Source organism: Oryzias latipes, chromosome 18 (genome assembly GCF_053564925.1).
Source record: "Oryzias latipes strain Hd-rR chromosome 18, Olatipes_Hd-rR_3.1".
Taxonomy (NCBI): Eukaryota; Metazoa; Chordata; class Actinopteri; order Beloniformes; family Adrianichthyidae; genus Oryzias; species Oryzias latipes.
In genome coordinates, this window is record NC_136254.1 from 29,801,830 (window position 1) to 29,817,121 (window position 15,292).

The 15,292-nt window shown below is 43.1% G+C and overlaps 1 protein-coding gene across 3 annotated transcripts in view; it reads right to left on the bottom strand.

Annotated features, from left to right (window-relative positions):
* Positions 1–1,253: 1,253 nt before the first annotated feature.
* Positions 1,254–15,292, bottom strand: part of nlgn2a (neuroligin 2a) — a 238,719-nt gene continuing 224,680 nt past the window's right edge. For all 3 annotated transcript variants that reach the window (XM_020711522.3, XM_011487310.4, XM_078936303.1), the window contains 4 exons: positions 10,259–10,524; positions 8,938–9,091; positions 7,550–7,916; positions 1,254–6,896 (listed from right to left, as the gene is read on the bottom strand). In XM_020711522.3, coding sequence (XP_020567181.1) covers positions 6,068–6,896; positions 7,550–7,916; positions 8,938–9,091; positions 10,259–10,524 — 1,616 coding nt within the window. In that variant the 3' untranslated portion in view covers positions 1,254–6,067. The remainder of the gene's footprint in view (positions 6,897–7,549; positions 7,917–8,937; positions 9,092–10,258; positions 10,525–15,292) is intronic.

Consider the following 15,292-nt stretch of genomic DNA (forward strand, 5'->3'; position numbering starts at 1 on the left):
GACTTGCCTTACTCGTTGGAGGTATTTAGCTGTTGCAGCTTTCCTTGTTGCCTGCTCCAGGTTGCCATTTGCCTGTGGAATTCCAAGGTACTTGTAACTGTCCTCGATGTCTGCTATTGTTCCTTCTGGGAGTGAGACCCCCCCTGTGTGGACTACCTTGCCTCTCTTTGTCAACATCCGGCTGCATTTCTCGAGCCCGAATGACATCCCAATGTCAGTACTGTAGATCCTGGTGGTGTGGATCAGGGAGTCAATGTCACGCTCGCTCTTAGCATATAGCTTGATGTCATCCATGTAGAGGAGGTGACTGATGTTGGCCCCATTTCTGAGTCGGTATCCATAGCCAGTCTTGTTGATTATTTGACTGAGGGGGTTGAGACCTATGCAGAACAGCAGTGGGGACAGAGCATCACCTTGGTATATCCCACATTTGATGGACACTTGTGCAAGTGGCTTTCCATTGGCTTCAAGGGTGGTTTTCCACAGCTTCATTGAGTTTCCTATGAAGGCTCTTAGAGTCCTGTTGATGTTGTACAGCTCCAAGCATTCAGTGATCCATGTGTGTGGCATCGAGTCATAGGCCTTCTTGTAATCAATCCAGGCTGTGCACAGGTTGGTGTGTCGTGACTTGCAGTCTTGAGCGACTGTTCTGTCGACCAGGAGTTGGTGTTTGGCTCCTCTGGAGTCTCTACCAATGCCCTTCTGTGTGTTACTCATGAATTGATCCATGTGCCTATTTATCTTGGTTGCAATGATGCCTGACACGAGCTTCCATGTTGTGGACAGACAGGTTATTGGCCGGTAGTTGGATGGGACTGCACCCTTTGAGGGATCCTTCTGGATCAGGATCGTTCGCCCTTCCGTTAGCCATTCAGGGTGAGTCCCATCTCTTAGCAGCTGGTTCATTTGTGCTGCCAGGCGCTCGTGGAGTATATATATATATATATATATATATATATATATATATATATATATATATATATATATATATATATATATATATATATATATATATATATATACACACACATACATACATATATATACATACAAATATGTGGTGATATTTGCATGTATGTATATATATATATATATATATATATATATATATATATATATATATATATATATATATATATATATATATATATATATATATATATATATATATATATATATATATATACATACAAATATCACCTGAACTGAATGGAATGAAAGTAAAGCGAATGAAAAGAGAAAACAAACTGCTGTTTGGTTATGAATTTCTTTAATGTTTGCCAGATCAGAACCACAGCATACAGTGTATAATAACTTCTAAAGTAACAGAAATATCATCACCTCATTTATGTATATAATTTTTACTTTACTTTTTTTAATATTCATGTCTTTTTCTTTTTTTTCCCATTATTTAAACAGTTTTCTCAATGTCAAGTCTTGGGTTTCTGATGTCAACATAGAATGTACAAACAAGACAACAGGTGCAGACCTGCAGTCTCTGTGTTTCTTACAGATTTCCTCCACACAACGGAAACGGAAAGACCAAAGAAAGGACGTTTTATGCGGGAAAAGCAGCTGGGATGCACTTCTGATCCCACTGCAGGAGAGACTCCACAGTGACGAGAGCACAGTGATTTGAATCCAAAAGGCTGGAGCAATATCATTACCCCATGAAATTATCAACCTGTGCAAAAGCAGCATCCACTTGTATTAGACACACCCAACTCACTTCATTTTTGTTGAATTTGTTCAACCAAACTCAACAAAAATACTTGGGCAATACCCGGTAGTATCCCTTCTAAGTCTATGGGACTCAAGAGGGAAGGACTGGTTGCACTAATTAGTTTCTGCTGTTTCAGGGAGAAAATTGAGAAGATTTCAGATACTAGAGGACATTTTTAAAACACAAACAAATAAAGATCAGAAGGAAGGTTGCTTAAAAAGACATCAGTAGGTGAAAAAACTGTTGATTCTTTCAGTTCTCTTTTTTTGTCTCCAAAAATGTAAAACTCCAATTGAAATGACACGTAAAGAGGGCTATTCTCAGTTCTGTCTTATTAAAAAAAATAAAAGCAGAGAGAAAAATGTAATATTGTCACAGAAGTGAGAAGTATGTAGGTGGAACAATTATGATTTGGGCTGGTATTGAAGCTTTAAGAGCATCCAGGTTATTTAGTCAAACCACCAGCGCTTTAGCTACTGTTTCCGACCATTTACTCAATTAACGCAATTCCAACAGATTCTGAAGTGGGAAAAAGAAGCTTTGTACTGAAATGCAACACTTTACTTTGGTGAAGTGTTTACATAATAAATGTAAATCAGTTGATTCTGATGCGGAATTAGCATATCGGCTTTGCACTGATATGCAACACTGTGCTAAAGTAAAGCAGTAACATTTTACATTATTGAGCACTTTATATTTAAGTCTTTCATATCAGTTTTGCGCAAAAATGCTACACTTTGCTAACATAAGGTGCAAACATAAAGCAACACTTTACATTAGTAAGCACTTTACATTAGCAAAGTTAGAAAAATCTTGCCATACGTTAGTACTTTTTGTACAAATTGTGCTACACAAATAAACTTGCCTTGCCTATGTTGGCAAAAAGTTATATATTGGCTTCAAGCCACTATATAACTTTTTGCTAACGTAAAAAATAACAAAATGCTTACATAAAATATTTTGCTAACGTGAAAATATTAATGTAAAGCACCACTTTACATTAGTAAACACTTTATGTTACAAATGTGTTGCTATACGTCAGTACTTTGTCTACAAATTGTGCTATACAAATAAACATGCCTTGCCTATGTTAGCAAAATGATGTATATTGGCTTCGAGTCAATATATGATATTTTGCCAACGTAAAATGCTAAAGTAAAATATTTTGCTAACGTGAAATTATTAATGTAAAGCACCACTTTGCAACAGTAAACTCTTTACATTAGCAAAGTCTTTTATATCAGCTTTGAGCAAATATGCAACACTTTGCTAACGCAAAGTGCTAACAAATAGCAACACCTTAGTTAGTAAACACTTTACATTAGCAAAGTTAGTAAAGTATTGCTTTATGTTAGCAAAGTAGTGCAAATCGGCATTGAGCCAATATCAAATTCAAATAAAACTTTTTTTTTTAATAAAAAGTGCTTCTTATGCATTGCTCAGCTCGAAGCACTTTACATTTAAAATCAGAAACATACACAGGTATTGCAATAAAAGCCCAACCCAACCTGTACCCACCCCCTCCCTGACATACGATCCATGACCCCACAAACAATGAATACTTGTAAAAGCAACCTTTAAAAGCAACATAAACAGCAAGTTACATGAGTAAAAAATTTCTGTTAGTAAAGTTGCTTGATGTTAGTACTTATATATCGGCTTTGAGCCAATATGCAACACTTTGCTAACGTAAAGTACTAATGTACATCAACACTTCACATTAATAATGTATGTAAATGGTTGAAGAGTTAGGGTAATTCAAATTCAATTGGTGTTGTCGGCAGCATACATTGTTCAAAGGCTAATGCGAGTCTCCGGACTTTATACAACAGTGAATGGAGTAAAGAAAGAACTGTGGTTCTGAAATGCTTTGGAGAAAATCTCAAAAACCTAAAACAAGTTTAAATGTTTAAAATAGACAAAGAGCCAAGAATTGGCTGCTATGAACTGAAAATTAAGACTAAGGTTTTCAGAGCTAAGAGCAGATTAAAAGATTGGTCAACTGTTTCATCATATGGAATACTTATTGGGGTACTTAGTATTGCCCGAGTGAATTTGTTTTCCAACCAACGTCCCCACCATAAAAGGAGGTTGTGTTGGCTCAACCAGTAAAGAAAACATCGTTTTTTGATACACAAAAACTGGACCAAAAGGAGGATGCAATTTCTGCACATTTGAGGCATCGCAGTGTTTCTCCAACCCAAAGGCTACATGTTATCCCTGCTACATGTGAGGCGAGCCGACATCTGACGGCGCCCCTTTATGGTTGGTGTTCGGGTTGGTTCAGAGCAGAGCTGGTTTTCTAGTCTACGCCTTCCATAAAAAACTCAACAGGCAGTAAACTTGGTTTTATATACCAAACAATGAGAAAATGATGTAATATAGCTTCAATTGCAGTGGTAGACTTTAGAACAAATGTGACAGGAAATGGTTGTAACCTGTTGATGTCTGTAAACGACAGTGTTTGGCCCTCTGTGGATCTGCTACAGCGACTTTCCCGTTCAGGAATCACGATGCTACAGGACACTTCGTCTGTCATCAACCATTAAAACAGGTCACAGCTGTTGTGTGGGAGGAACTCTGAGACTTTTGAAAAGCTGCACCTGCTGTCTTTAGTTGTCACAACGTAAGAATTCATTCGCTCAAAATCCCAAACAAACCAACGAAAATAAAAACAAACAAACAAGAAACTGAATATTTACAAATATTTTGTCTGGGCGGTTCTTACAGGTAAAAATGTACACTTTGATCCTCGCCAGGTGTCCGTCCACTTCGGCGCGGGCTGCGCTCAGTTCAACACAATGGCGCCCTCTGGAGGGAGCGCGTGGAATAGATCCGGGTTGTGTTCTGGTTCTGTCCTCCGCTTGGCAGGGGAGTATAAAAGTCGACACGGTGGTCTTGCGTCCAAGTTCGAATCCTCTCTCTTCGTTGCGCCCAGAGTGTTTGTTTTGCGATTTACACATGGGCGCATTTTCAGTCCTCCCCGCCTCCCTTTAGGCAGTAACACGACAGAAAGCAAACGAACACTGGAGCACCAGCGAAGAACGTACTGGCGTGTTTTCGTCAGACCCAGGTTTGACATCTTTGTGAAGCGGTGGGCGCGTTTGAAATCCCTCCAGTGTGCTTAACTGTTGACCTCGTAACGTAAGGGCTATGGAAAACCAGCCGGATGATCCAAGACGGTGAGCGATTTTACAGAGGAGACGCTGTCGTGATGTATGCTGAGGCTTTTGGGAGGGGGGAGCTGCCTGTCTCTGTCTAATTAAGGCCTATCTGATGCAACAGAAAGAAAAATCTGACTGAATACAAAAATAATTGCGTCCTCTGCACCACAGGAGAAGCTGCTGATGGAAGATGAGGGTGTGCTTCATCATCTTTGTTTGGGGGAGGGGTTCCGTACATAGCATCATAATGGAGGACAGACATCTTTAGCTATTAGTGGCCCTTTTGGAAAATCAATGGAGATTCGTTCAAAGGGAGGAAAACTCAAATCGGACCAGAATCATCTGATTGGATTTAGGAAACTGACTGATCCCGCCCACCCTCATCGTTATCTTTGAAAAATAATTCATGCATAGACCCCCGCCCCCTGATAAAACCCACTCATATACTTTCTCCTTTGTACACATTTATATAGAACTATATATAATACTTTTCTCTATATCTATATTGTCAGCAAGACATCCTTCCACAATAAAACAAACACCATAGAAACAAGATGAATTGAAGAAAATACACTGAGGGCCAGTTTGGCACTTTGTCATGGGATCACACGGCCTCTGCTGGTTGACAGGAATTCTCTTTTGTCTCCCCTTGATGAGGAACACAGTAGTACGTACTTGGCACCAAGAACGCCGGCGGGATGACAGAGAGGTCTCCATAGCAACCGTGTGCTCGTCTCGTCCCCTCCGGCTCTGAGCGTCTCGAGAGCGAGGGAGCGCCGCCGAGGAGGTGGAGAATCCAGTCGAACCATAGGACCGGAGCAGCGATAAGACACAGATGTCATCGAAAGAAAAGAAATGTTCACAGAAAACACAGGAGAACGAAATATAAGACATTTCCATTGCAAAAAAATGAATAGATAAAACAGGAGGGAGCGAAACCATTTGTCTGTTTCTGTCTAGAAATAGCAGATGCTCTTTAAAAACTGTTTCTTTGAGTCGCCCTCAAAGAGGATCTGCTTCCATGCAGTTCTGCATGCTCCGCCACTAGAGGGGGCTGCTTCCTTTGAGAAAAGAGACAATAATAGAGAATAAAGGCCCACATCTGGAGGGCTCCCCTCCTGGTAAGCAGTAGGGCCAGTATTCCAGGTCCTTGATTGGAGCTTCGCCGGGCCAGTCCCTACTATACTCTGGTGGTGGAGTGGGGGTGGGGTAGGGTGTTGTTGTGGCCAGTGGAAGGAAAGGTATTGAAAGCATGAAGAGGCTGCATGCTGGTGATGGTGCTTGGGATCATGGTGATGGTGTTGGGCGTCATCAGTGGCACGTCGTCAGGGGCCCGACGCAACGCCAGGGTGTAGTCGGGCGGGCAGGCGGGCCGCAGAATGTCGTGAGGCCTCAAGGGCTCCATGTCGTGGTGGGCGTCATGCTCGGAGTGCTTCATCTGCAACGACATGATCTCCTCCTCCTGGCTGTGGGCCAGGTCGTTTGCAGGCCCGCCTCTTTGGGGGGACAAACGATGCCGCCGCATCTCGTGTCGCTTGTCGCGCTTGTAGTACAGAGCTGCGAATGCCAGGATGTTCAGGAAAAGCAGCGAGGCTCCCACGGCCACCGTCACGCTCAGTTCAGTGGAGTAGTCGCGGGTGTCCCCGGGAAACAGCTCCTGGGGAGGACGGTCTGAGCCCTCGGGGTCGGACTCGGACGGGAAGGTTGGGTAGGGGTATCGAGTGGTGCGAGGGCCCGAGGGTCTTGGCCCTGGTCTCATAGTCCCTGGACCTCCTGGGGGTGAACGGGTGGTCGTGGGGAAGATCTCATGTAGACTGTGAAGATGTGGCACCAGTTCTAGCCAGAAGGCCACCTTGTTGGCCCTGTAGTTGTCTCTAACTCGAGGTTTCAAGCCGATGTGGAGATACTGTTTGTCCTTTGAATTGAACTTGGTCCAGATGACTTCTTCAAAGCGGTTGGGTTTGGTGTGAATAAACTTGGTGTCCTGGGGAACTGGGAGGTTGGGATCACTAAGGGACAACAAACAGAACATCTTAGCTACAATTCCCAAAATACTTCAAAGTTCCACTCTGATCATCTTTTGATGTATTTTTAGAGTAATGGTCTTTTAATTATGATTATGCTATTTTTAACCAAAATCAAAACACCTGTGTAGTTTTTTAAGACATAGTTTCTGCAAAGTGGCAGCAGTTCTAGGCTGGACCACTGGTATGGAGCACCCCTCTTCCCATTGCTGAGAGCTCTCTGTTTACACTCTCTACTGCTAGCTTACAGCCCCTCAAACCCAAAACGTCACATTACTTTTGCAATAAAAATTTGAGCTATCCAGCTGTACAGTTTTGATCCAGATCCCAGCTCAGATGAGGAAAACGAAAACGTTCATGGATCTATTTCTCTAAAAGCGGAAATATCGGAATGGGGCAGAGCACGGAGCTTGTGGCCCGCCCAGTGTATTTGTGATGTCACAACTACATTTTTTCATCTACTTCTGAATCACATTTAAATCAAGAAATCCTCAGAAATGGTACTTTAAGCCTTATTTTCTTCATATGTGTCATCAGAAAAATGCAACAAGAACATATGTAAAATACTATTTTCATCAGAGTAGGTCTTTAAAGATTTGAAATTGATCGGTTTTATGAGCTATGACATGTAGGCTTACCCTGTCTTGGCAAAATTGGTCCAGTAAGTCATGACCACGGCGCTCAGCATCACGTCGTTCTTGGAGAAATTGCACGGAAACAAGTCGGTAGCGCCGATCATGGGCACACCGAAGACGTAGGGTATCTCATCCCCGTGAGCTGCATCTGCCCACTCGGGTCTCGTCTCTGTCTGGCAGTGGTGGTAGAAGGTGTAAAAGTAGACGGGTGACTGAAACTCGGCATGCAGTTTGGCGGTAGCTATTGCCGGCGCCACCCACTGGTGATCGGTAAACAGGGCTAACAGAGTTTTCCTTCGCATGTCTCCGTTGTCCCTGTCCGCCCAGTCGGTGTACATGAACTTAATGGTCTCCCTCAGGATGTCTTTGCCTGCAAGAAAAGACAAATCAAGCCAATAAAGTTGGAAACACCTACGATGAGACAGGTAAAACATTTTAGATGCTTAAATATCTGACAAAGTTGAAAGTAAAGGTCGTGTCACCCAGTAACTACTTACATTTTGTGCATATTGCACAGATGAAAATTGGTCACATGTGAATATACATGGAAAGAGTGGGAAAAGTTGAATGACATACATCAACGCATGCATCACGAATGCCCGAAATTTCATACGTAGAAAATGTGCAAAATGTACGCAGTGGCTGTGTGACACGGCCTTTAGCATTACTAAAAGTATTTATCTTGATATAAACTGTCAACCTTTATCCTGGGCTCACACTGCATCCAGTCCAGCTCCAGTGCAGCCAGTGGAGCGCTCTAGCTGTGGCAGATGACTCACATTGGTTATTGATGGCTGCAGTCCTGATGCAGTCCTATATGTTATCCGTATAAAAAGCATGAGCTGTATCATAAAGAAGGGGATGGCTGTGATCAGCCTCTCGTCGTCGATGGTGTTAAATGACCGATATGACTCTCTATTAAACCCCTTTTTGACCCGTGTCAGCAGAAAATGACGTAATGTTTACACCACAGCAGGTACAGCCGAAAATTGGTTTCATTATAAAATATGTTCCGGATGCACTTAACCCTCCCTCGCACAGTTTCCAGTGTAGGTCGTTTCATTTGCCCCAACTTCACAAAAAAGTGCTCCAGGGTCGCTCCGGTGTCCGGCCAAACTTTGAAGCCAATAAAAAAAAATTTGGAGTGCCAGAGAGGCCAGACTGGACTGTATGCCAAGTGAAGGCCTCTCACACTTTTCGAGTTGCGTAAAGACTCCGGCAGCTGCACCGCAGATGGATTGGATGCAGAGTAAGCCCAGGGTAGGATGCTTTATTCTACTTTAAGGGTTGTTTTTTACTGTTCCTTGTCTGACAGATTTGACCCAAAAATCAAAATAGCCATGGATCCTTCTGCCCATTTAATCAAGGGCGGTGCTGGGGGCGTTCCTCACCCTCGGGGTACCCATAGAGGTTGTCGACAAAGTTGGAGATGGTGTAGTCGAACGCTGCGGCAGTGATGCCGTCATTGTCCTCACTGTCATCCACAAACTTCAGCCCTTCTCCTTGATTCACTCCTATGAGGATGTCATAGTTGAGGAACTCCCCCTAGTGGTACAAGAGGGGAAGAACAGGTTTTTGAGCAGATAGAGGGGGGAAATGGTTTACAGTGTGTTTTTACAATTATCTAAACGTCTAATCTTGATATTAAAGTTAAAGGAAAATGGAAATAACATTAAATCTGTCCACAAAAATTCATTCAAAGAGAATACTTTCCTTAATATTATTTTCTTTACAGAGCAGAAGAAAATAGCTGTTAGTTTGGACTCATTTGAACCAAAAAGAAAGACAATAACAGACTGATAACAGAAGACATTATTGTCAAGCTTTTATTTTGAAATACTTCTTGCTTTTTTTTTTTTTTTTAATTCAATTGGCCCCCATTGTTCTCCAGAACTGACTTTCAGATTAAAAGCTCTGGATTCAGCAGCACGACACAGGAGCAGAGCAGCAGAGGCAGCGAGGACTGTGGATGTGTGATGGACAACAGGAGACTTTTACATTTCAAAATAAAAGAGGAGGAAAATGTGATGCTCTGATCCTGGAACAGACTTATTTTTGTCTCCTTTTTCTGTTGAACACAAGGCTGTTAGACCACCTGTCATACTAAATCATCAAAATATTTTAAAAGTAAATTCTAGATGTGTTTGCTTCTTCCCACTCCTTTTCAATCAACATATCATCTCTACTGGAATTTAGTTAATAACCACTTTATTTAATGTGTAATTTAATGTGAACTTATTATCAGACAGAATTTTTTTCTTCTTACTTTTCTGTTAATTTTTCTTTGCTTACGTTTTGTTAATCAATGCATTTAATCATTTCTGTAATGAATTTGATATATATGAGTGTTTTTGTTATATTGTGTCCAATCAGTCAATGCTTGAAACTATCTAATCAAATCAAATTATAAATGATTGCAATATCTTTAGATAAATAATGCAAAGGAATACTAAAATGAGAGGAAACTACTGTATAGAGTAGACAACAAGAAGGTAGAGCTCTAAACCTTAATCTCTCTAATCTCTAAAGGTTATTTTGAATCAGTCGTCTGTAAAAACATGTTTTGCTCTTCTTTTTTTTTGGTGGTGTTTGAGCTCACAGCGGCTGATAAACGTCACCAACAGACCTTTAACTCTTTGCAAAGGTTATCGCCACACCTCTTTGGCGTTCTCCTAGCCGTCCTCCATCTGCACTGTCACGGCAGACCCTCACCTGCTGCATGAGGATCTCGGGATCGTCGGGGACCACGTCTCCGTCCACCACGGGGCCGAAGGCGATGTGGTAGCGCGCCGGCTGGATGTCCTGATCCACCAGCTCCCTGAAGGTCTTGCGCCTCAGGCAGTCGACCAGGTCCACGGTGTCTGAGTAGGTGCAGCCCACCTTCCTGGCCAGGATCTTAGTGTACTTGAGGGGTTGGTAGTTGACGGACCAGCTGGAGATGGCCGTGCCGCTCTGAGCTATGGCTCTGTGGAACAAACCTGAAAGAAAATGTTGGTGTTTTAGCTTTCTGGTGTCCAAAAGAAAGAAGGAACATCGCTGTAAAACGAAGATCCTGTTGATGGAGTTAGGACAGGTCAGGATGCCACCAGTTTACACTGATTCGTCTGCAGTGCGCCTCCATTGTGTTTATCTTAAAGAGCTCTACAAAAACATCAGTAATCACATCCCCATGTCTGGGTTCATGACATCATCCAGAGACTCTCCCAGTATGGTGAGCTTCACCATCTACAGCAGGAGCTGCGTCTGAATGACGGACCGTCTTCCAGCTCTCTGTGACCCCGTTTGACGACTTGGTGTCACGCATTAGTTCAAGGAGGAAAAATAATGTAAAAAAAGAATAAAAGTAGTCGATCTTTTTGCTGTTCTCTTGATGGAAAAAAGAAAAATATTACAAAGTTAAGGAGGATCAGAATCTCCTCCATGTTTGATTTTGGACTCCACCCACTGATGGTGTCAATCAACACACGACAGGCCAAAGTTCATAGTTTTGAACTCTCACTGGACTGCGACACCAAAAACGCGATGCTGCCAGACCGCTGCAACTGATGCTCACATCGCACAGCAGGAACGTCTGTACATCAACCCAACATTGAAGCTGGACGGCCCTGACGTTCAAATTGCATTAGCTTTGCTCAGGAGTTCTACTTCCAGTCCGTCCACGCGTCATTTCTGAGGGGAAAAGCCAGAGAAACTGGAAACACTGAAAAAAGGACCGACTTTCAACATAAAAACTTCCGTTGTCCTTTCAGAGTATAACTGTCTAAATTTTTACTTCGGGTGGCCGTGGTGCAGCGGCAGGGCGGTCGACCCACGAACGTTAGATTTTAGGTTCGATTTCCACCTTGCACGCCCATGAATCGTTGTGTCCTTGGGCAAGACACTGAACCCCACCTTGCCTCTGGTGGTAGGTTGGCGCCAGTGTTCGGCCGCGGAGCCGCCACCAGTGTGTGAATGTGTGTGTATGAATGTGTGTGTGACTGGGTGAATGGGACTGTGACTGTAAAGCACTTTGGGCCTTGTAGGTAGAAAAGCGCTGTATAAGTATACGCCATCGTACTTCATATTTATGATGACCTGCCCACCCGATAACGAATGTTAACATCACGCATAATGCCGTTTTTGTCATGGAACACGAAAGTTTCATTTTTGAAGTAAAAAAAAACATCATTTATGATACAAAACATGCATTTTACATGGACTTTGGGAGGACGGCCATGAGCGAAGAGAGCGGGACGACCTGCTCGACATGGAGGTGGCAGGACAAACCAATCCTCCGAAAGCCAAGGGGGAGGAGAGACGGACCAGAGACGCAACAGAGACAATGTAAACTAACCAAGGTCTCCCAGGAGGTGCACCGCAGACGGACCAGTGGAAATCCGGCTTTATGGCACCTGATGCTTTTAGAATACTGTGTTCACACTGGACTGTTGCTACCCGATACTAGCAAATGTACCCACAGTTGGAAGAGGTTTGGTGCAAAACGTCGCAGAAATCCTGCTCCAAACTTTTTCTTCCACAGCTCTATTCCGATATATGAAAGACTTAGCATCATAGAATTCTGTCCGGTATCAAATATGAGTATCTCGGTTGTTATTTCCGTGTTTAGCATCCATACTCACTATCAAATCTGAGTGTCTGATTGGTCAAATGATTGAACTTTTGCTGCTTGCTCGATGGCTGCATGTTTTGTACATAGAGCCCCCAAAACAAACGTAAAAACTTGTGCTGCGACACGTGAATGAGAGAGGGGAAGACCGAACGCACGATTATATGGACTTTTTGTTGGAAGTGGTTGCTTAAATGCCGAGTGTGAACGTAGTGTTAGTCGTCAGCACATCCATTTTTCTTTCAGCTTCTCCAAAACACTATCTTTCTCCTTTCTTATCTCTTTAGTTTTTTCTGTCCTGCGCTGCTTAAAACACTCGAGTGGCTTGTTAAAGGGCCGCCTGCCTCACTCTTTTCCTCTGCACTTCCCTTTTCTCCTGTCTTCTCCTGGGCTGAAGATTGGTCAGTTAATTATTAAGCAGAGCCGCAGAGCCTCCTTCACTCCTTGGAGATCAATTAGAGTCAGGAGTGGATTGGAAACAGCTACACCTATCAGCACGGAGAGCAGAGATAGGATCGGGTCCAGTCCAGCAGTCTTCAGGATCCGTTTACCTGTGACTGTTCAACACAGTCCCTCAACCAGCTTTTTTTCTAACCCTCCAATCTTCGGTTTCCCATCTTTCCTTAACTGATTGCACCAGAGCTTCACAGCTCCTCCCTACTTTATCTGACACTTTCATCCTGTTTTCCCCCTCCCCTAACACGTCTGCTCTTCACTTGTGGTTCAGTGTTTTTGTCCCTAAAGAATGGAAGACGTCTTACCTGCATCCCTGGCTGAGGGGGGGAGGGGGAGCATGACAGACAGGCGGCGCCTAGTGGCTTGATGTTACATCGTTAGATGCTGATGATGAGGAAAGTGACGATGAGGTGAAGACAAAGCGGAGGGATGGCAATGGACAGTTGGCGGTTGGGTGAGATCATCAACAACAAGAGACAAAGGGTTAATTTGTTGTTTTTTGCTAGAGAAAGGCCCTACCAAAACAATCTTAAGCCTTAGTCACAACTACACATACGGGGGGGTTGACCCTTGGAGGGTCATACAGAGGAGCAGCTTGAGGTGAGTTCAGGCGGGTCCTGTAGTTCCCTCGAGGCTCATACCGCCACCCCAAGGGACGTCAAAAAATGGAACGAACCATTATTGTGCGTGCGTGTGGTAAGTGTAACGTGAAGAATTTGTAAGGCTAATGGAAGACACATGCTTGTATGACGTATGGGTGATGCTTTCAGACGATGCCCCAACGTTACACTCTCGTTATTAAGTAAATTGGAGCCTTTCAAGTCGGGTAAGACAGGTCAGAAGAAGACTCAACCAATAAATGCTGAACGCCTGGGGTTGCTCGTATGATACGCAAGTTCCTGTGGGGCTTCTTGCACAGTCTACAAGGTTTGAGGGGTTCAACCATAACAAGAAATCCGTACAACACGCCTGCATCTCACCTACTTAACCCTTACGTGTTCTATAACCCTTGTGCTATCCAAGGCACGTTAACATTGGGAGTTGGGTCATCTAGACCCACTAGACAGTGCGCTGAACCTTTTTTCTTCAATGATTTGTGATCTTCACTGGTGTCCATGGATTACATGAAATCTTTCCACCTTTATCCACCTTTGTCATGGTAGGGAGAACACGTCAATGTAAGGGTGGGGTCCACCACAACTTGTCACTCGCAGCACACTTGTAGAATAAAGTATGCATGAACATTTTGAGCCGGAAGAGGGAGATAGTCCGTGCACAAAATATTTCATGTGGGTCACCTGTCCATTTTTAAACCCCTATCTACCCGTAAGGGCAGTTGTGACTAAGGCTTTAGATGATTTAAATCAAATATGGCCGCTACCTCACAAAGGGTTGATCATGTAACACACAGTTACTAAAAATTGTTATTTGCGTCATTTCATGATACATTTCGAGGGCATGCACAACACACAAGACCAGACAAACAGACATAATGGATGAACGCGAGGGATCAGACCTAATGCCTTCACCCTCACCATATAACTGGCTCGTATAAACCCTTTAAAGACTCATAGGAAAACCTCCAGTAAGGTTTTAACCTCACCAACAGACTTTTTAGGTACGTTCTAAAAAGAACCCTTGTTAGACGAAATCTACTTAGTAGTCACCATTATTTTATTACAACAATTCTAGATCTTTTAAGACTTTAAAACTCCTCTCTACACACTTTATCCACGTTTATCAGGCAGACACGAACCTTTTCACACTTTACTCTCTTGTTTCAATTCTCAAGGTTCAAACCGTCGTATACACATAAGTCCAGTATTATAGAATAACAGCAAAAATCTGATTGGGATCGATGACTTTTGTAGATTTGGCAAACTGAATGCATTCTGTACAGGAGATTCATTGACAATATAGCCAATTAGGAGGCAGAGCACAATACTCTTTAAAAAAAAAGGAAAAGAAAATGTGTGAAGCAGCGAGACTGCAAAAACTGATCTTGGATAAAAGTGACCAGGTTTTGGGGATGAAGAAACGCCACCTAGTGGTAAAATGGTGAACTCATTCGGCTTTAACTGATTTAGATGAATAAATCGGCACACAGAACGTCCAAGTGTTGCCTTTACTATTTTTTTTTGTCTTTCTAGGATGTCCACTTTTATGGGCAACACTCACAATCATGGATACTGCCCTCAGCAAAGTGGCTGTGCAGTACGGTCACCACCTGTTTTGGATTCTACACAAACCCTGTTTGATGTAAAGTTTTGATTTTTGAGATAAAATCCAGGAGATCTTAAACAAATTAACTTTCAAGCACAAACACAAGAGCTGTTCATCTCCATCTTGGTGACCCCGGTAGAAGAGTGTCAAACCAGAGACTGGGAGATTGTGGTTTAAATTGTTTTTAAATCAGGAGCAGACAAGAAGGTGTTGTTTGAAAAAGATCGTGTTTGTGACGCAGAAAATACGGCGGACGGGACACAAGCTCCCTGCTCAGTCCTGATTCGTCCACTCGCAGACGAACAGATCCATGTACGTCTTTGTTTTCCCCTTCAGAGCTATAGCATCTGCCTCTAAACTGTGCAGGAGCTGCAAGCTAGCAGGAGAGCATGTGATCCAGGGGTCCCCAAACTATTTCCAGTGAGGGCCACTTGACGTTTCCATTCTCTGATCGGGGGCCA